Raw genomic sequence first — 22,223 nt, 5'->3', positions numbered from 1 at the left:
AATGAATGCTTTTTTCTTTTCTTTTTTTAATGATCAATTTCTCTATGAAGAGAGGGCTATCCCTGTTGACTCCTTGCTGGAGGCAGGAGAGTGATCGTCTTTGAAGCCCGGCACCTTCTATTTGTTTTTAGGGAGAGCGTTTATGTAGAGTGTTTATGTTTTGCTGGATCATCATCACGGTGACCTAACCTCGAATTGGATGCTACACTGTCCAGTGTAGCATGTGTTATTATCAGCACTGCCCATCTGCAGATGAATCAGCCATCATATTTGTGTGCATGTGCGCGGGTGTGCGCAGTTCAGCTCTAATTAGCCCAAGATATCACACTCCTTCCCACACCATCCCATGTTCAAACATTTTACATGCAATATAGGCTATTTCAGCACACAATAAATCCATGTGCTCACACGTGTAGCCTACTTGTAAAAATGTGAAAGCATGCATGTAGAAAAACTTTGTTGAATAGCATCAGAATATACTAGGATTGTCCTCCATTCAGCCTTGCCTTCACTGCTGTAGCCGATGAGTAAAAGTTAATTCCATGCTCAGCTCTCCCAACACTGGACTAGTGGATGGAGTCTGGCTTAGATTGGGAGACTGCAGGGTGCTCGATGCCAGAGATCTCTGCACAAACAAGATGAAGTTTAGCAAGATGGCAGTGGTCGTAACCATGGGCTATGACAGCACAACTGAAATACAATGATAGTAGCATAAGCCTTGCATGTAGCCTACATCTGTTCTGCATTAACACCACACAATCCAAACAGTTAATATCATGTCAGGACTTGTACATTTAAACTTAGTGATAGATTATAAATTATTTCTTTGTTGATATTTAACACGTGTGTTTGTCTATCTGAAAGAAATAGAAATGGCATTGTTCCCCCTCAACAGCTGAGAAAATAATGGACACTGTATATAGACCAAATCACCGTGACGTCACCATGTAAACAAATTTACTTCCGGGTACCACTTGGGAAAGGCGGCAGGTTTAAATGTGCGTGTTGTCATATAAATGCTGTCAAACCCTCTCGTTGTTTTCGGCCGACTACTTTCAATTTAAATGGTTAAACGGTTGGTAAACATGCTTGTCCGACGTATCTAGCCTTTCTTCTGTGTTTGTTTTATGTAGTGTTAGCTAGCTAATAAAGTTTGTTTGTCTGTCAAACTCGCTGTTTTTTTACGTTACAGACAGAGTAACCTCGCGTCACCAGGCTCTTCTCGGCGAGAAAGAGCCTGGTACAGACAGAGCTACTGACGCCAGGTCAATTTAATTTAGCTTCAAGTCTACTCTAGTCTGGTCCAACAGGTAAATTAGCTAGTCTGGTCTCCACTAACGTTAGTGAAAGTGTTGTTATGAATGATATTAAACAACACAACACGGACTAACCATTTTTGTCTTCTTTGTCTGTTTTTGTCTTCAACATGTCAGTTTGTGCCATCCACCGCCATTATAATGTGTGGACCTCAGGGGTACCCGGAAGTAAATGTAAACATCCCGCTGATTTGGTCTATAGTTAGCGCTGTGAAGATGATACAATTCAGTAGGTGGCGGTAATGCAACATTTAAGGATGCCAACCGCCGTAAAACACAGAAGAAGAAAAATAAAGTAATAATTTTACTTTCACTTTGACACTTTCACTGTTTTCCCTTGCATGGAGTCTCGAGTCTCTTTACTTTACTGCACATCCCAGAACATGGTGCTAATGCCGTTAGCATTGTCCATCCACATACTGTCCTGTTTTTTTTTTTTTTATGATTTATTTATGGGATTTTTCAAGTTTACACAAACAAAACACGTACATCACAACACAACACACATAACTTCACAGTTACAGCAAAACAACAATACCATACAGAGAAAAAAGTAAATAAATAATATTAAATAAGATAAACAACAAGGGGGGGGGGGTAGACAGAATTAAGGATAAAAAGAGGTCAGTAGAAGTAGCTTATACAGAGGTCAGATACTGTAGATCGGGGTCAAGACAAGATCAAGAGGGACCAAAGGTTCTTCAGTCCGGAGCTGGAGGGATAATTCGGATGCCAGATTTTATAGTACTTGTGCAGGGAGCCTCGTAGGGTGTGCTTAATTTTCTCCAACTGCATAAAATGCAGCATGTCCCCCACCCACCGAGAGTGAGTGGGAGCATATAGGACCCTTCCAATTCATTAGAATTGATCGCCTTGCTAGAAGAGTTAGAAAAGCCACAAAATCTAAGAAGTATTTGGGCAGAGGAGTCCCAGCTGGCAGGACTCCAAACAGTGCAGCAATTGGGGATGGCTCAATGGGTCCCGAAGTGACCTTAGATAAAGTATCAAAAACAGATTCCCAGTAGGAAGAGAGAGAGGGACACAGCCAAAACATATGACAAAGATCTGCAGGAGCTTGCCGACATTTATCGGCAAGACTGTGGGATCAATGTCAGGAAAAATCCTCGCCAGCTTACACTTAGACCAGTGCACCCTATTGACCACCTTACATTGCAACACCCCATGTCTGGCACATAAGGAAGAGTGGTGAACTCTGTAGAGAATCTCCTCCCAGGTCTCATGATCTAATTCTTCTCCCAATTCCTGTGACCAGATTGTACATAATGCGAAGGATTCAGGGGACTGTAGCATGGATATCTCATTATATAAACGTGTAATGACACCTTTTTGATTTGGATCTTGTTGTAAAAGCAAATCAATGGGAGAAGTAGAAGGAATGGCAGGAAACCCTGAGAAATGTTTGCGGAAAAAATCACGAACTTGCAGGTATCTGAAGAAGTGGGCTTTTGGAAGGTCATATATATTTACCAAATCATTAAAAGAAGCAAATATGCCATCCACATATAGGTCGCTGATTGTGGAAATTCCCTGACTGTGCCACAGATTGTAGGCCTTGTCCAGTACAGAGAGAGGGAAAATTATTGTTATTATTTTATTATTATTCCCTAAAACATTATGCGTGTCAGAAACCATAAGGCCCACAGCAGCCAAACTTTGCACATAGGTTGGAAATGTCACGCACTACTCCGAAACAAAAAATTACACCAATCTGCCAAATATTGGTGCTATAACAGCTTTACGTTTTGGCCCTATGTGGCCCTGTGCTACGACTACCACAGGGAGGAACAGTGCAGACTAAGATACCACTTGGGAAGGTTTATCAAGTTGAAATATCATCTAAGGTACAGACCTTTTCAAAATACAAAACTAGAATTTGCCAACTTGGGTGATACCAATTAGTGAAAATTCTGGCCCGGGTTCATATTCTACTTTAAGGCCCACAATCGGCCTTCATGGTGGGATAATATAGGAAGATTATACATTTCCTAATTTGTTACAGTCCTGTGAGTATTTCAGGTTTTGTTATTTGTGTCAGTGATGTTCCTACATGTCAAATAAAGACTATAGTTTAGGCGGAAATGGTGGAAAAACAAATGTTGTTGAAACTTTGAAGAGCCCATGTGACCTCTATGTTTATTAGACAGACTCACAACTGTGCTTAAATGAACCTATGAGTCTACCCTTTAAAATTAGACCAAACATGCCTTCATAAAACATGAGTAAACGTCCTGAAAATGAGCCTAAAGTAGGATATGCACCAGCGCCTAGATACCAATTTATTGTAGGGGGTGGTTAACTTCATGTGCTGATAACTGTGACAAAGCTACCACTTAGCAAAGGTTATCATACCAAAATATCATCTATGGACATGTACCTTTTCAAAAAATGTGACTAGATTTTGCCACCTTGAGTGATACCGATATCTGGTCTGGCCCATGCACTAGCAGCTGGATGTGGGTGTTGTGCCGAGCATCTGGTATTTTAGCACTTCTCCTCCTGCACCTTGTGCGACCACCTGGTCACTAGGCACCAGTATCTGCTCGGCGTCAGGTGTCTGGTCATCCTGCAGGATGGGGGTGCATGGCTGGGCTGCAGAGTTGGCCATGGGAAGAGGCTGTAGTTCCTGGATGCCTTCGGACCCTGGAGTGTCCAGTTGGATTGTGTCATTAGGGGCGATGGTAATGTACTCGTCGCTGCTGCTGGTCTGGTACATTGGGGTGGTCGCCACGGTAACACATGTCAGTCCTATGGATGCAGGGGTGTCATCAATTACATCAGTGTGATTCTTCCATAGTGACTTTCCTATACCGGGCCTCACCTGCTTAAGTACTCCCTTAGTGATGATGTCATCAGTGATGTCACTCGAACCAATTGTGAAAGAACAGTCATGCATACAAAATCTAGGTAGGAGCCCTGGATCTCTCCTGGATCGCCTTGACTGTGTAACCTTCTTTCTCCTTTTTTTTTCTTTTTTTCTTCTCTATATGTGTGTACTTGTGTACTCTGTGTGTACTTGAGAGCAAAGCTAACCGGAGCCCAATTCCTTGTATGTGTTTGCATACTTGGCCAATAAAGCTGATTCTGATTCTGAACCAACTGGAAAGTTCAACTGGGTCTGAACTGAGAACTGTTTTGCAGACCTACTACAGTATATCGAGAAGAATGGTTTGCTGGATTATTTCTGGCGTGGTCCTTCCTGTTGCTCCTCCGGCGCTATAATCCAGAGAGAGAACAACACCAAACTGAAGTAGTACTAGACACCTCCCAACTCTCAATATACACATTGTTCATTCTGGAGCGGGATGCAGTAAATAAAACCAAAAGACAAAAGAAAAGAGTTTGCAGTTCCCCTTTCCTTTCCAGAAGGTGTGTTTGAGAAAAAAGATGGAAGCTGGGGTGAGTGGCACAAACATTAAGAAAAAGTCTCAAGGGAGAATTTTGACAAGACAAGACAAGACAAGACAAGACAAGACAAGACACCTTTATTGCCACACACTTAGGTTGGCGTTTAGTTTGGGTACAGTATCTTCTGTAGCTCTGAATGAAACATAGAACATGTATACATTTAGCCACCTTCCCAACAATAAATACATCAATACAACACACAGACAAGTCAAACATTAGAGTCCATCAGGTGCTTAGTTAAGGTGATGGGGTGATGAGAGGGTGTGGGGGGGTTCAGGGTTCGTACGGCTGTGGGGAAAAAGCTGTCCTTGAAGCGGGTGCTTTTGGGGTGAATAGACCTGTTAGTGTCTACCTGAGGGCATGGGCTGAAATAGGTGGTGTGCTGGGTGGGAGGGGTCCTTGGCAATCTTGCCAGCATGAGTGACTGTAGGGGAGGTCACATCCAATGGTTTTGGAGGCCTTCTTCTTGACTATGCGCTGTAGTTTGTGTTTGGAGTGGTTATCTACTGTAAAACACACACACACACACACACACACACACACACACACAACACACACACACATACACACATACACACACACACACACACACACACACACACACACACACAGAGTGAGAGACAGCAGTCTGGGAACCCAAAATCGATCAGTCTGACGACTAATAAGACTCTGGGACAGATAGATGATATTTCAGGGTTTCTGGTGTTGAGTGGATATGTCTGCCCTAAGACTTCAGCTTCCACCATTGTTTAGAGTCTCATATGCAGCTACAGTATAATAATATCAGACGAAATGCCACCATGTTTCATTCCCGAAATATCGAAATATCGAGTCTTATTAGTCGTCAGACTGAAAGAATCTGGGTGACCAGATTGTAGAGACAGAGATGTCAATCAGAGATGCTCACAAGTCATTTTTTGCAAGTCCAAGTCAAGTCTCAAGTCTTTTATGGATGAGCGTTCTATCATCTGCTACATGCCATCCGGTCCGCTTTGAACACTGCATAGCTAAAACTAAGGAATTCAAAGCATGTACTGTATTATCCTCACTCCTTATCTATTAGCATACAGTATCAGCATTGATTGGATGACATCAGTATATATTTGTCAGTATAGAATTAGATTTATAGATTAAATAAAAAAACATGTATTAAAATGAAATAAAAAAAATAAAGATTGTTCACAAGTCCCAAAACTCAAGTCCAATTCAAGTCTCAAGTATAAAGTTGATTTGTCTTTTCAATTTGTAAAAGCACTATGACTCGCCACATTTCATTTTTCAAATATCAAGTTGAAATTGAAAATACTCTATACTAGGTGGTGGGCGTGTTTTAGGAGTCTGGGTATGGACTGTAGTGTCCAGCATGTTGTGAGTAACACAGAACAGAAATCAGTGTTTTTATAATTTTCCGTTAAAAGATAAAAAATGTTTTGTGAAGGGTGGAACCATTTTAGCCTATACTATGCAATGATCTGTAGTTGAAGTGCCTCAAGTCAACACTGACAGCAGCCTGCCTCATTTGATCCCTGCTTGTTCCCAAATAACATCTGATTGGCTCAATCTCAATGATCAACACCAGTCAAACAACATCTGATAGGCTCAATCTCAATGATCAACACCAGTCAAACAACATCTGATAGGCTCACTGTCAATGATCAACAACAGTCAGATAATCTCTGATGGTCTCACTCTCTCAATGATCAACACCAGTCATGACTAGTCTGCTGGACTTTGACCACATCAACATCAATTCAGATCCCCCCCAATGCTGTGCCTTCTTACCAGATCTTTGCCTCCACTGGACCATCCCCCCCGGCTCCAGTGTGTTTACTCAGTGATATAATCTGTTGGACAGATTGGATTGGAGACAGATTATTGGCCCACTCTCTCTCCAGACGGACTTCATAGAAACACAATAATGACGATGTCCTGGAGGTTATAGTTCAGAGGGGTTTGCTTGTCATAGGGGCGTCCTTGAGTTGACCACCCACAGACACACCCACAGCACTGGGATCTAAATAGAGATACACTGATGTTACGTGTCCTCAGTTAGTGGAGGCAAGGAACCGCAGACAGCATGTCATCCAACAGCAAGCAGCTGCACTCTATCACCTGGGCAGGTCAGTTGGGATTTTCCTTTGAATTCTGTTTGTTAGTTGTTGTTTTTTATAACTCAGTGTCTATTCTAATTATGCTCTTCACCTATCCCTTTCTTTCCATCAGACAGGAAGCAGCCTTCCTCCTCCAAAGAGGTCCGACTGGTTTTGCTGGGGAAGACTGGGAGCGGAAAGAGCTCCACCGCCAACTCCATCCTGGGTCGCATGGCCTTTCAATCGCACGTCGGCAGCTCTTCTGTCACCCAGCGGTGTAGCAGGGCCGGCGGAGACATCCGTGGACGACGCGTCACAATCCTGGAGACCCCGGGGCTTCTGGACACTCAGCAGACTCACCAGGAGGTGCAGAGGGAGCTGAGGAGGAGTGTTCCTCTGCTGTTCCCTGGACCCCATGTCTTCCTCCTTGTTTTCCAGATTGGGAGGTTCACCCAGGAGAACAAGGAGGCAGTGTGGCAGATCAAACAGGCGCTGGGTCCCCAGGCCCTGCAGTTCTCAGTGGTAGTTTTCACCCATGGAGACCATCTGGGAGAGGCGGCGTCAGCGAGGCACTGCCTGATAGAGGGGTGTGAGGACCTGGCTGAGCTGCTGGACAGATGTGGGGGCAGGTTCTGCGTCTTCAACAACCACAACTCAAAGAGCAAGGAGCAGGTGTCTGAGCTGCTGGCCCTCGTGGACGACACGCTGACCGCTAATGGAGGAGGCTGCTACACCGTCGAGATGCTCCAGAAAGCAGAGGACACGGCTGAAGAGCAGCAGGAGGAGAGGAGGCTGCTGAAGGAGAGGGAGGGAGTAAGAGAGTTGTACCAGAAAGAGCTGGAGATGGTTCAGCTAAAGGGCCAGAGAGATATTCAGGAGCTGAGGAGAGACCAGGAGATGCAGAGAGAAGAGGAGAGACTGGCAAGAGAGAGGGACGAGGCCTCTAGAAAAGAGAAGGACAACATAGAAAAGGAGAGGAAGATCCAAAAGATGGTGCAGAAAAGGAGGGAGGAGGAGCAGAAGATGGATGCTCTTCAAGAGCAACTTGACAAAGCCATCAAAGCAATGGAGGGGCAGACAGAGAGGGAGAAGAGAATGAGACGAGTGATGGAGGAGAAGCTCCGGAAAGGCCAAGCGGGATTCGAAAAGAAAGAGAGAGAGTGGCAACTTCAGCAGACACAGAGTGAGCAGGTCATCAGGCGGAGAGAGGAGATGAAGAGAAATGCTTTGCAAAAAGAAGTGGACAAGTTGAGGTTCATCACGGCGAAGATGGAGGCACAAAAGGCAAAAGATTGGAAGCGCGCGAGAGAGCTGGACGAGAGCCTGTGCAGCGAGAAAGAAAGGTGTGAGGTGGAAACAGAGACACACCAAGTGAAGCAGCAGTGTGAGGAGAAGTTTGAGGAGAAGTGTTCAGCGCTGTGCGACGAGGCCGTCCTGGAGAGGCATGCAGGGGAACACACAACCACTGTAGCATTTAGCAGACCTGTGTCTGTGATGGGATATGCCCAGCAGATGGCGCTGGTGGCACTGAATGTGGCTTTAGAGCACATTGGAGCACCCTGCTCTATACAGTAACCTCACCAGGCTCTCATCTATACAGTAATTGACCTTTCCTACGTCCCATCCAACTGACAGTTCATACAACTTTAATGCTACATACATTATACATGAAAAGCCTTCAGCTACGTCTGCTCTCAGTCACAATGTCAAAATATAAGTGATGCGAGGTATAGTTTTTGAGATATTAACATTTGTCTAACCCTATAAACTTCAACAGACAAAACTTGATAACTATGACAGAAAATATTAGCACACTCAGTGTTGGCAATGTTTCTCCAGAGGAGATGAAGATTGCAGATGATATTTCCTTGTTGTAAGTGACCCGTCCATTATCAGAAATATTCATATTTATCTCATCGGCCACCCTATGCTGCAGATTAACAGTGTATTTGTTTACTAGCTCCACCAGATGGAGTCAGAGATATGTCTGATCATTGATTGGCACATTGTTTTGATTTGGTGCTGATGCGTCATTTCACTACTGGTATGAGCTAAGCTTCATCAATAGAAAACTCTTACTGAGCTGTCCAGAGAGAAACAAGATAAGAGTGGAGCTTAAATGGATTCCACTTTGATTAATGATTGTGTTATAATATTTTCTCAAGAGACAATTCATATAACATCTACATGTATAAAAATTAAGGGGAAATGTATTACTGACATATGCTGGGAAATGTGCAATATGTCTAAAAAGAAATTAAATTAGACAAATATGCCAAATTTTGTTCTAGTAGCCTAATAGAGAGTCAAAGTCACTGCCACTTCCGGGTTAGGCATATGCACCAAGAGATTTTATCCATCATTCTTTTCCCCATAGACGTGTCTTATTTTGCCAAACGAAGCCATTCAGCTATATTTGGAATCACGAGAGACCATAGAACATTTCACTCAGACCAAAACTTAAAAACAAAATGTATACATACAAAAAAGGTAATAATCTGCAATTGCTTTCAATTTTGGTCTGAGTGAAATGTTCTGTGGTCTGATTCTAAATAGGTGAATCAGCTTGGTTTGACCAAGTAAAACTATTTGACAAGCATTTTACTAAATGTCTATGGAAAAATGGTGGTTGATCTCTCTTGGTGCGTATGGTAAATCGGAAGTGGGCATGACTTTGGCTCTTATTAGGCCTATATGTTTATTCAACTTTATTCAACATCCAGTGCAATGATTTCAACAACTCAGTCAGGAAACATTTGATGTTGATGTCTAACACAATGAGTTTTTCTTCTTCCGTGGTTTTTGATGGTAAGATGGTACAAAGCTCGTAGGATGGAGTGAGAGTCTGCACGACAATACTTTCACAGGTATCGAGTGTTGAAATTCAGCACCCAGCGACAATGGAGGCACTGAGTAAACAAAAATAACAATCTCATCCCGTGTAAAAGAAGACAAGTTGCACCAGAGGCTAAGAAAACAACAGACAGTTGTACTGATCCTATACTATTTGGGCTACAGGCCAGCTAGAGGACTAGCTGACCATGCTGTTGTCTGTCTTGATTTTGTATTGCTTTTTACTCAGTCTTCTGTGATTTTCTTTTGTGCTTATTGCATTTTACCATTGCTTGCATTTGACTATCGTTTGTCGTGTAATGTGTACTGTGCTTGGACCCCAGGAAGACTAGCGGTCACCTTGGTGGCTAATGGGGCTCCTTTTAATAAACAAATAAACAAATATAACATGATTGGTGGGTAAAGACTTTTGTGTTCTAATTGTGTTATGGAATCTTTTTAAGGTAACTATCTACTCTTTCTCCCACATCATCTTTCATCTTTCTTCATGTAAGCAAGTCTGGGACATCTAGGCTGTAACCTAGGCCCAGAAAAAAACACTTTACCATTTCTGCCTGGCTCTGATTTCTTTGCCTAGCACCTGTCTACCTGAAACCTTCTCGGGACATGAGAGGATACAGTAACATCTACTGTCTGCGCACTGTGGCTGGATGCTTGCACTCATTTGACAATATAGGAATTGTAGCTTTTTCTGCTGGTGCGCTCACTGTAACTGACTCTGTAAAAGAGCTTCATCTGCTTGCTTAAATCGTAATGCAAGTAATGTAATGCCTATAGCTGTTAGTTCGTTAATAATGGAGAGTCCATGTGTGTTCAAGACCTGTTTGTCTGTGTGTGCACGTACGTGTGTGTGTGTGTGTGTGTGTGTGTGTGTGTGTGTTTATTTGTGTGCAATGACCCTTCCCTCTTTATGTAAGAGCAGAAAGCAATGATGAAACACACAGACTAACACACAGTCAGACAGACACATACACAATTAGCTTTTTATCATCTTAGAAATATAGCAAGAATTAGGGGCTACATGTCCAGACAGGATCTAGAAAAACGAATTCACGCCTTCATCTATAGTAGGTTAGACTACTGCAATAGCCTTTTCTCTGGTCTCTCCAAAAAAGAACTTGGGCAACTCCAGCTCATTCAGAATGCTGCTGCTAGAGTTCTAACAAAGACTAAGGAAGCTGATCATATTACTCCAGTTCTTAGGTCCTTACACCGGTTGCCAGTGTGTCATAGGATAGATTTTTAAATACTGTTACTAGTTTACAAATCACTTAACGGCCTAGGCCCAAAATACATCGCTGAATTGCTCCCACGCTACGAACCGTCTAGACCTCTAAGGTCAGCAGGGTCCAGCTTACTAACTGTCCCTAGGATCAAATCAAATCATGGGAAGGCCGCATTCACCCACTATGCTTCTGCTAGCTGGAACAAACTGCCTGAAGACCTCAGATCTGCCCCAACTTTACTCACTTTTAAAAATAGACTAAAGACTTTTATGTTTACCGTCGCTTTTAACTGCTGATAGCTGTTTTAGGAGATATATGTGGCCTCTAAAGGCTCGAGTCCAACTATTATAAAGGTTATGGACATTTTTCCAATCATGTGTGTGTAATCATGTTTCTTATCATGATGTCGGGGGATTTAATATAGAAAATTTGATTTATTCTATTATGCAAACCCAATGAGTCCTCTGTCAGTTTTTAGCTCTTTTTGTAGCATAAAAAGTTTTGTAGCATAAAAAGTCGCTTAATGCACTTTTTATGCTCTTTCTTAAAGTTCTGTTGTGATGTTTTTAAATGCCTATTTTATTCTCTTCTTTTATTCTTTTATTGCCTTGTGTCAACCTTATGTGAAGCACTTTGAATTGCCCTTGCGTATGAAATGTGCTATACAAATAAACTTGACTTGACACACATGCACCTACACATAAAAAAACGATATAATATATATATACCACGACGCAAATATCCTTTGCTTGTAGACAAATCTTTTTGTTTTGATTGATCATTTATACATATGAAGACATTTGACATTGCATTGAACTGGAAATGTGACTTGAATAACACCGGGGTCCAACAATGATGAGGGTGGTTATGATGATAAAATGCTGATAATGATGAGGGGGCTGTCATGTTGCTTTGGCGATGATGAGGATGCTCATGAGGAAGACCATGATGAAGAAGATCCACATGAAAAACCTATCCATCACCTTGGCGACCTTCTTCCACTCTGCTCCCTTGGCGTTAGTCGCTCTCTGTTCGCGGAAGCAGTTGGTGATGTACTGTATGTTCTTCATCACCTGAGAGGGAGAGGGAGAGAGATACGATGAACAGTGCTGACGACGCTCATCCTCATCCTCATCCATGCAAGTTGATTTAAGGGCCAAGCTTTTAGGCATAGCATCGCTATGCCAAAGAAACATTAGAAGAAGAGTTTTTTGTAGGTAGGTAACGTAGATAAGTACTGTACGTAAGTGAGTAAATGGACAAACGACATGCTGAGGTGATTCACCTGTCTGTGTTCGGGGCAGGAGCAGTTGCAGGGACAGGCGGAGATGTGAAGCGTCTCTGTCTCATAGAGCAGCTGTTCCTTCAGTCCCCCGTTCAGGTGCGGGGGGCTATGTGGAGGAGGGGCCTGGTAGTCCAGCTCGTCCTGCCTGATGTGGTTGAACTGTCGTGGCGGCTCTCTCCTCTCTTCACCCCTCTCCCCTCTGGTGGTGTGGTTGCTGTGGTTGTTGTAATGGTGCCGGCTGTTGTTGGCATGGCCGTTTGCCTGGCGAACGTTGTTGTGGTTCTGCTGATGCTTGCTGTGGTGATGCGGGCCGTGCCCATTGCAATACCTGTACGGGTCTTCATAGAGCATGTCGGGGAAGCGTTCGTGGTAGCAGCTGTCCTCGCCCATGGGTTCCTGGCTGTAGATTGGTATCCTCTCGCTCTCCGGCGTGGTGCAGTTCTCCCCCACCTCATAAACGAAGAAGATCTTCGACATGTAGTCTATGATGAGCACCTTGGCCCAGTGCGGGACGGGCTTGGCCTCGGCACCACAGAAATGAATGTTCATGATGAAGATGGAGAGAGAGGTGGAAGCTGTGATCATAGTCATGGTGGCTATGTAGTACTTCCCTAAAGGAGAAAAGGACAGACTTACATTGGGGAAATGGTTTGTCGGACAACACAATCACACACATAGACACTTACATCATTATACCGAAGGTTACGCAGAGGAGAGTGTACATTGAAAAAATGAACTTAATGGCCTCCATCCATGTCCTTTTTCCTTAATGTTACGCTAATATGTTAGTTTCGTTTATTTGTCCTTTCGGAAATTGATTTTGCATCTGTGCTAGCAGTCATACAAAATACAGTACAAACAATACAATATAAATACAACAATATGAAAAATATTTGATCTTAAAATGCTCCACAACAACCCTAGTGAAAAATTATTAGATACAAAGTGTGAGTGCAAATGGACAATATGGTTGGGCGGGAAAACTCATAGCAACCACAACAAGCCCATCCCGAGCTGAATCATATGGGGTTCTTCTCATTGAACAACAAGATGGCAAAGCCAGATGCCATGCCAGAAAGAAAAACTAAACATAAGTAGTAATAATAATAATAATAATAATAATAATAATAATAATAATAATAATAATCATCATCATCATCATCATCATCATCATCATCATCATCATCATCATCATAATAATAAAGCTGCATAAATGATAAATGGTGGCCTCACATGAAATACTTCAACACTTAGCACTAACGTTACTTAATTTAATCACCAGGTAAGATAATATATATTGATAAAGTCATGTTTTAAGATGTAAAATACTCTATGAATAATAATTTGTGTCTGATGGTTTTTCCCACAAACATTGTTAAATTATCTTGTTAAAATCCTTAAAATGACTTCCCCTCCTCCTACCTCATTAAATCCAAAGCAACCAATCAGGGTTATCTAGAACAGAGGTTTTGGGCCGCCCCAGGGGTGCTCCAAGCAGTTTCATGGGAGGCTCAGTGAATGGAATTGAAAAAAATATTACATTCGTTATTAAATTACTTATGAAATGGAGATATCATAGAATAGCCTAAATGTGTGTGATTTGGTTTGAGATACAGTAGTCCAGAATTTGGGGGAATTTGACGGTTTTCCCCATTTTCCCAGAGTCAGAAACTAATAAATGCCTTCAGACAGACCTTTTTATGTATTTGGTGTAGTCTGAAGTCTGTCAAACAGCAATATCAGGCTATCTTTGCTCAATTGTTGAGTGCCTATGGGATCAAATAACAATCATGATCCCATAGGCATCCAGGAATTGAGCGAGGGGGGGGGACCTTTTCCCAGCTTTGTCTTGAGGGAGGCCTGCAGTCTCAGACTTTGAAAACCCCTGATCTAGGACATAACTAGCGAATCACAACATACAAATATGGGCTTTAACTGCTGAATACTGGACAGGGATTGGCTCCAGTATTTGTGATGTCATGAATCATGCTAGTTTAAAATTGCCTTTTCAGTGAACTCAGAGAAACTTTCCACTTTCAGCAGATGAATGTGAAAACAGCCTTCTAGTGTCAAACAGACATGATTCTGCACAATGAAGCTCAAACATCTGACTGTAGGAACAAGAGGAAAAACATTTTTGAATTAAGGTGGTCTTTAATCATTTCACCTCATATTTAAAAATCATAAATACAGCTATGCTTTTCAGACTAGACTGAGTGACTGACTTGACATGCTGTTAAAGTAGATTGATGCTAAGTTAACTATCATTAGGTAACAAGTCAGTAAGATTTCACCTTACTTTTGCACCCTGTACTGGCAGTCAACACAAAGCAAAATATCCTGAGACCCACACATGAACGCAATTCATCTGTTCGAGAGGAATGGCTCAGTAAACCAGATTAGTAAATTAACAGCATAATGCTAGGATGGCATGGTAACATTAGCTTTTAAACACATTTTAACATAGGTCAACAGGTTATTTTACAAGAATATAACTAGATAATTAGCATACTGGTAACGTACTGGCAAAGTACTCTCCATATTATAACGAGTGTTGGGCAAGTTACTTTCCAAATGTAATATACTACATATTACTAGTTACTTTCATTTGAAAGTAATAAGTTACTTTACAATATTACTGTCTGTGTAGAGTAACTCATTACTTATTACACTACTTTTGCATTACTTTAACCAAAATAACTGCAGTAGCAGAATAACATCGCCACCCCGGAACATCCCGAAAAATAATTTCAATGCTCTTGAAGTCAGTGTAAACCGTCCAAAATTCTAAATGTTATCCTTTTCCTTTGTTACTGTCATCTATAGTGGTTATTTGCATAAGAACACACAATTTGATAAAGAAATGATTGTATCTTTATTTAAATATGTGCTTTGATTTTTTAAGTAACTCAATTTGTAACTTGTGTTACTTGACAGAGTAACTGGTATAATATTACTGAAATCATATTGGTAATAAGTTATATTACTGAGTTACTGCTAAAAGTAATATGTAATATGTTACTTTTGTAATGAGTTACCCCCAACACTGATTATTTCAGACTTCAGACAACTTTTATTAATCCCAGAAGGGCAATTCAGTTTCACAGCCTACCCAATACCTTCAAAAGCTCACAGTGAGCTTGAGGTTGTATAACTGTTTACTCTCGGGGTAATCTCTCGAGACAGACTTTCGACTAGACTTTTTTTTTTTTTTACCGTTAGGTTGGGTCAGAGCAATTTAGAGAGAGAGTGGCGTCAGCGGAGGACCAAAATGCATGACTCATTAGCCAATGAAAAGCCAGGAAGGGGTCTCGCGCTACTTTTGAATGTTAAAATAAAGCTGATAATGTAGGATTTGATTCTAAAAAAAACAACAACTTTCAAAGTACAACACAAACTGTCCATTCTGCTGCAACTCGACAGTGCTGCTTAATCCAGGACCTTACCTTACCAGCTCAGTGGCCTTGTGGTTTGAGTGTCCGCCCTGAGACTGGGAGGTTGTGAGTTCGATCCCCGGCCGAGTCATACCAAAGACTATAAAAATGGGACCCGTTTGCCTCCCTGCTTGGCACTCAGCATCAAAGGGTTGGAATTGGGGGGTTAGATCACCATGATTCCTGAGCGCGGCACTGCTGCCGCTCACCGCTCCCCCAGGGGATGGGTCAAATGCGGAGAACAAATTTCGCACACTCAGGTGTGTGACAATCAGTGGGACTTTACCTTTACTTCCTGGAACTCTTGAGAGTAAAAAACTGGTCCATTGGAGTGAATGGAGATGTCGCAACTCTTCTATATACACGGCTCTGGGTTGGGTGTAATGGAGGTGAAGGGAGAGCTTTCCCGAATCGATGGGCGTGGCCTGTCAAACTGCACCATTGATTGATCTGGAAAGTTTTCACCACTGACTGATGTAGGCCCAAATAGAACATGCTTTCAGATAGAATGTTTCAAAGGACCAAATATATATCCAGCCATTTAGAGGTGTATCCAACATATGGTCTATTCTACTTTAGAATACTTTGAAAGGCCTCAATCGTTGTCTCAATCCTTTTGAGTCTTTGCACTCACCTATATAGGGCACGTTCTCAGAGGGAGGCATGCTCTCCGCCACCATCAGCTGGAACACAGTAAGTGCCAGCAGCACCGTCACCCCGAGTTGAACCTTCTCCCCCGAGTCAGCCGGCAGGTAGAAGCCCAGCGGGGCCAGGAAGGAGATGAGGAAGCAGGGGAGCAGGAGGTTGAAGATGTAGAAGGCGGAGCGGCGCTTCAGGTGCACGGTGAAGGTGATGTCGGGGTAAGGGTCGGAGCAGCAGCCGTACAACATGACGTTTTTAGACGCCGGCATGCCGAGGCACTCCCACTCCACGTTCTCCACAAAGTCAGACAGGTCGCCCTCATCTCTGCCCATGATGATGTCCACCTGGGTGGAGGACACACACAGACAAACTGGGCGTTATAGCTATAAAGCATGCATGCGTGTACTTAAATGCAAACATACACAAACACCCCAACTATGACCCTCATCTCACCATATGATGCATGTGTGCATGCGTGCACATCCACAAATAATACAAAGCACCACCACTGTATTCACATATGGATGCACACACTAACAATCAAAATGATGAATAACTGTTTTTTCAGTGTAACTCACCATACATTCTTTAAGTGGTGCAGCCACTTATTATGTAACATGTCATGTGTGTCCGCTTTCACCGGAGGTGAGCATAAAATATAACCTAGGCCCCTCCCCCAGATCAACAAGGAAGTGAGAGTGCAGACAGAAAGGGCCATGGCTCAAAGCCAGTGAAACACGCACACACGCACGCATACACGCACGCACGCATGCACACACGCACGCACGCACGCACGCACACATGCACACACATACACATGCACGCAAGCACACACACATGCACACACATACACATGCACGCAAGCACACACACATCACATGCACACACATACACATGCACGCAAGCACACACATACACATGCACGCAAGCACACACACATGCACACACATACACATGCACGCAAGCACACACACAGTGCCAGAAAGAGAGGGACGAGCGAGGGGGGGGGGTGGGGTGAAGGGTCCGACCTGCACAAATCTGCACCCCTTACTTCAACACCTGGGTGTGATTTTTTGTAATCAAGAGGTAACAAGGAGAAGTCATTCATTTTGTGTACTTAGAGGTACGTTAACTGGACTGGAGACATTTGTCTTCTCCTATTGAGGAGCTAATTGCACCTTTCTCTTGTAACCTACAGTAGGCTACGTTAGAGAATGTTCTGGTCAGAAATATTGATGAAAGTCTGAGGATTTTGAATGCACCTTTGTGCATGCCGCGCATATTTCTTCTTGTAAATATCACTCTAAATAAAAGACAGATTTTGCAATAATCCCAGAATATGGACTGATTCATGGAGCCGTTTTTTGTCCAAGCTTTAGAGGGTTTGGATCCTCTCCATGTGTCCCCTCTCATTACAAACCTGGTTGCCATTGTAGGTCCAGGAGCCGAAGGTGAGGTTGCACGACTGCCAGTCGAAGGGGAAATAGGAGACGTCCACCACACAGGAGCTCTTGGTGATGGCCGGGGAGTCCCAGATGATCTCACCATTGTACCTCAGCACCACATTGGTGCTGGCAGCCTCTGACTCCTCGTCTGCTCTGTACAGACACAAAGAAGTAGACATGAAGGGACGCATCCATATACATACAATACGCACTGGTGGTGTCACTAGAATGTCTAACTTTGATACCGATACCCAGGAAAATATCGATACTCGATCCGTTGTCGATACCGCGGGGGGTAAATGAGGTATAGTAGGTAGGTAGATACTTTATTTATCCCGAAGGAAATTCATGTACCAGCAGCTCACATACAGTTAATAAAAACACACGGTAGACATTATTAGAAAAACACAGTAAAAAATATATAAAAAGATACTAACAGACCGTGTGCAAAGCCAGAACCTAAAGTGACCGAGTGCCTAATATAGAACATAATAAATAAAAACAGGCAGGGCTAAAAAACAACAACAACAACAACAACAACAACAACAACAACAACAACACACGCAGCAGAGACAACAGAGCGAAGGCATACATGACCTCACTTCCCCCGCTGGGAAGAGTTAAAAAAAAATGACAACACAATCCATAGGCAGAAAAATAAAGGAAGAGAAGACAGATGGAAGGACAGATGTTCTCCATAATCTAGGCTCGATGAAGCTAATGAAAGACTTTACACTTCACAGCAGATTACCTCTGCTCTCGTCATCAGTTTATCAGAACACTTTTAGTTTGTTGAGGTATTGATAAAAAAATGCAAATAAGTATTGTATCCATTTAAAAAAAATGATATTGATACTTATCGATACTATACTTTTTGACAACCCTAGTACACACTCAGTCAGTGATTTTTATTTATTATTATTATTCATTATTATTATTATTATTATTATTATTATTATTATTATTATTATTATTACCTTTATTATTATTATTATTATTATTATTATTATTATTATTATTATTATTATTATTATTATTATTATTATTATTATTATTATTATTATTATTATTACCTTTATGGTACACTGGTAAATAAAAAGGTGGGTAAACTATGTCCTCCAGATTGTGATTGTCATAAGGGAGACAGCTATAAATAAAAATCAGTTATATTTTTCATAAAAGTGCACATGCCATTATTGAAGTGTTAAATGACAAGAAGTAATTTCAGAACAGATATTGTTTTTTTCACCTTTTAGTTTGCTCTTTCTTTCTTTTTTGTCTTTCTTTCTTTCTTTCTTTCTTTCTTTCTTTCTTTCTCTTCTTTCTTTTCTCTGTCTGTATTCCCCCCCCCCCATCCTTTCTACATCTGTCCCTACTAGTTACTGACTTGTTGTAGAGGACGATGTCGGGCCTCCAAACCAGGTCACTGGGGATGCGGATCACCTCTAGGCCGTCGTAATCATCCTTGTCCCATCTCAGGAAGGCGTCGTGCCAGACCTGTCTGATCCACAGGTAGGTGGTCAGCACCTGGTTCCTCTCATCCTACACACACACACACACACACACACACACACACACACACACACACACACACACACACACACACACACACACACACACACACACACACACACACACACACACACACACACACACACACACACACACACACACACATATACACACACATACACACACACACACACACACACACACACACACGTGACATAATGCAAACACACAGCACAACATGGATGCAATCCCTCCTTACACTCCACTGCTACTCACTGCTCACCTCTAGTGGGCGCTACAGGAACAGCAGAATGTTAGCAATTTGGTACAGTCAGATATTTATTTGTATACTCTGTGTATGCACAATATCTTTGATATTTTCACAGTGGCCTATATGGTTCAGCATGGAGGCCATCTAGACGCCATTTACACCTGGCATTAACATACGTTTTCTGTCATCAGATTGCAATCAGATTGTGCTTGACCACTTGAAAGTACAGGTGTAAACGCCCCCCCCCCCAAGACGCAATCTGATCGGACAAACCACCTCCGGAGGTGGTCAGGGCTGCATTGTGTACACATTGAACACAAGTGCAAATGCAATGTGTCCTCTCAATCTGCATTCAGCAACTGTATGCGGATTGAGACTGAGAGGACACCCATTTTGGGTGATCAGATTGCAACCAGATTGCAATCTGATCACCCAAAGCGCATGTTAATGCCAGGTGTAAATGAAATCAGGCTAATGTGGTCAAGCACAATCTGATTGCAAGCTGATGGCAGAAAACGCATTAATGCCTGGTGTAAATGGCCTCATACTTTCAGCACCAGTGGCTCCTGCACTGGCTTTCCTGGGGAACCTGAGCTGTGGATACTGCTTGGATGGGAGACTGGTGCTGGAAGTGGCTTTGGAGGACCAGTAGGAGGTGCTCTTCCCTCTGGTCTCATGAATAATCCCCCCCAATGCCATAGGGCAGAGACAGGGACTCTGTTCTGTGAGTGAGCACCATTCTTCGGATGAGACGTTAAACCGAGGTGCTGACTCTCTGTGGTCATTAAAGATCCCCTCGGCACTCTTCGCAGAGTAGGGGTGTAGCTCCGGTGCCCTGGCTACATTCTTCTTTTCTTTTGGTTTATTGTGACGGGACAATGCACATTAATGGACATGTTCAGAAATACAGAAGCCTCTATACGAAAACATGTAAATATGCCGGAGTTAGCTAATGCTAATTTACATCCGTAGTCCCCAATAAATATCAAAACAATCACTCATTACATTCATTCAACGCACAAACTGATATACATGTAACGTGTCATCGCAAGAGATACCACAACATTACAGACATCAAAATTACAGCAAAACACAGACATGCAGCATGTCAGTGCTAAAAGAAGAATACTACACCTTACATTCGACAGGTTACATGATAACAATACATAAATACAATATGGAAGGCTACTCTACTCTCTCTTAAGTGCTACACTTAAGTGGTGAAGTGCCTAGTGCAGGAAGAGAAGAAGATTTGGAAGGCAGCTATTAAGCTAGTGTTCACAAAATTGGTTTGTTTTAAGCCAGTTTTTGAGCTGGCTTTTGAATGCCGCAAAAGTGGGGCTTTCCCTAATAGCCATAGGCAGTGTGTTCCAGCTAGTGCTGCCATTGATCGACCAGGTGTTTTTTGAGAACGTGGTTTTTCTAGCTTGGACTTCACAGTCCCCCCTAGCTGCTGCCCTTGTGCTCAAATTTCTATTCTTCCTTCTAATGAACTCCCCTAGAGGAGGAGGAGCCACGCCGTGTAAACATTTATAGATTAGACACGTGCTTTTAAATGTTCTAAAATTGTTAAAGCTAAGGAGCTGATATTTCTCTAAGATTTCACAGTGATGATGTGATTGTGGTTTTTTGTCAAACACCTTGACAAAAAACAGGCCTTCCTTCAATCATGGCCACCTAATCATCCCTCGTTACTCAATTGGCACTTTCAGTGCTCAGGTCTCCACCATGATAGCTGATGTATGGTGAGTGTTCTGATGCAAACGTGGCCTGGGTAAACCCAGCCTCCACGTGACCTCTATCTATGCGCTCTCAGTCACAAAGACTAGTCTAGTGACTGAGAGCGCCTAGATAGAGGTCACGTGGAGGCTGGGTTTACCCAGGCTAATGCAAATGGGCTGCCGTTCATCACCCAGGTGGCTGCTTCACATCGGTGGTGGATGAGTTGAGTCCCCCCCCCCCCCCCCCCCCGGTACTGTATGTGAAGCGCTTTGAGTATCTAGAAAGGCGCGATATAAATGCAATCAATTATTATTATACCTTTGATATGTACTATATGAGGCGTGATTGACAATAGCGCCTCATGTGTAATTCTATATCTCTTCTACTCAGACCATCTTCACCTTTGTGTGATTTGTTGTTTAACCTTTCATCTGTGGATCTGTGGATCTGCACCATTAACCCTACAGAAGTGATGATGACATCGCATCTTGAGCATAGAAGCGATGATGACATCACATCTTGAGCATAGAAGCGATGATGACATCACATCTTGAGCATAGAAGCGATGATGACATCACATCTTGAGCATAGAAGCGATGATGACATCACATCTTGAGCATAGGAGCGATGATGACATCACATCTTGAGCATAGGAGCGATGATGACATCACATCTTGAGCATAGAAGCGATGATGACATCACACCTTGAGCATAGAAGCGATGATGACATCACATCTTGAGCTTTGTCCTCAGCTCATCAATGTGAGTATAGGACCTGTAGCTATTTTGATCTTTGACGTTTGCTGTTTAAAGTATAGTCTCTGTGGTTGGTTGATGACACGTTGTTGTGCGTGATTAGATGGTGCATAGTTGTGTATCTCCCGTACTCACCATATCTTTGATCTGTGACAGGGTGATCTGCAGGGTGACGTTGAGGGCCTTGTCTGTGTCCTCTACGGGTCTCAGCGCGTTGGAGTAGTTCGCCATCAGGTCATTCAACA

At 42.7% G+C, this 22,223-nt stretch overlaps 1 protein-coding gene across 1 annotated transcript in view; it reads right to left on the bottom strand.

The window, feature by feature from the left end:
• Positions 1-11,813: 11,813 nt before the first annotated feature.
• The window catches only part of chrna9a (cholinergic receptor, nicotinic, alpha 9a), a gene marked incomplete at both ends in the record, with an annotated part of 10,731 nt that continues 321 nt past the window's right edge, over positions 11,814-22,223 (bottom strand). Inside the window, 6 exons of the mRNA XM_083634794.1 lie at positions 11,814-11,984; positions 12,197-12,807; positions 16,265-16,616; positions 17,693-17,870; positions 19,105-19,259; positions 22,114-22,223. The exon at positions 22,114-22,223 is cut by the window's right edge and continues 36 nt beyond it. Coding sequence (XP_083490920.1) covers positions 11,814-11,984; positions 12,197-12,807; positions 16,265-16,616; positions 17,693-17,870; positions 19,105-19,259; positions 22,114-22,223 — 1,577 coding nt within the window. The remainder of the gene's footprint in view (positions 11,985-12,196; positions 12,808-16,264; positions 16,617-17,692; positions 17,871-19,104; positions 19,260-22,113) is intronic.

This window comes from Poromitra crassiceps (assembly GCF_964638095.1).
Source record: "Poromitra crassiceps genome assembly, chromosome: 4".
Lineage (NCBI taxonomy): Eukaryota > Metazoa > Chordata > Actinopteri > Beryciformes > Melamphaidae > Poromitra > Poromitra crassiceps.
The sequence above is the reverse complement of the archived record's forward strand: the minus strand, read 5'-3'. Positions and strand labels throughout refer to the sequence as shown.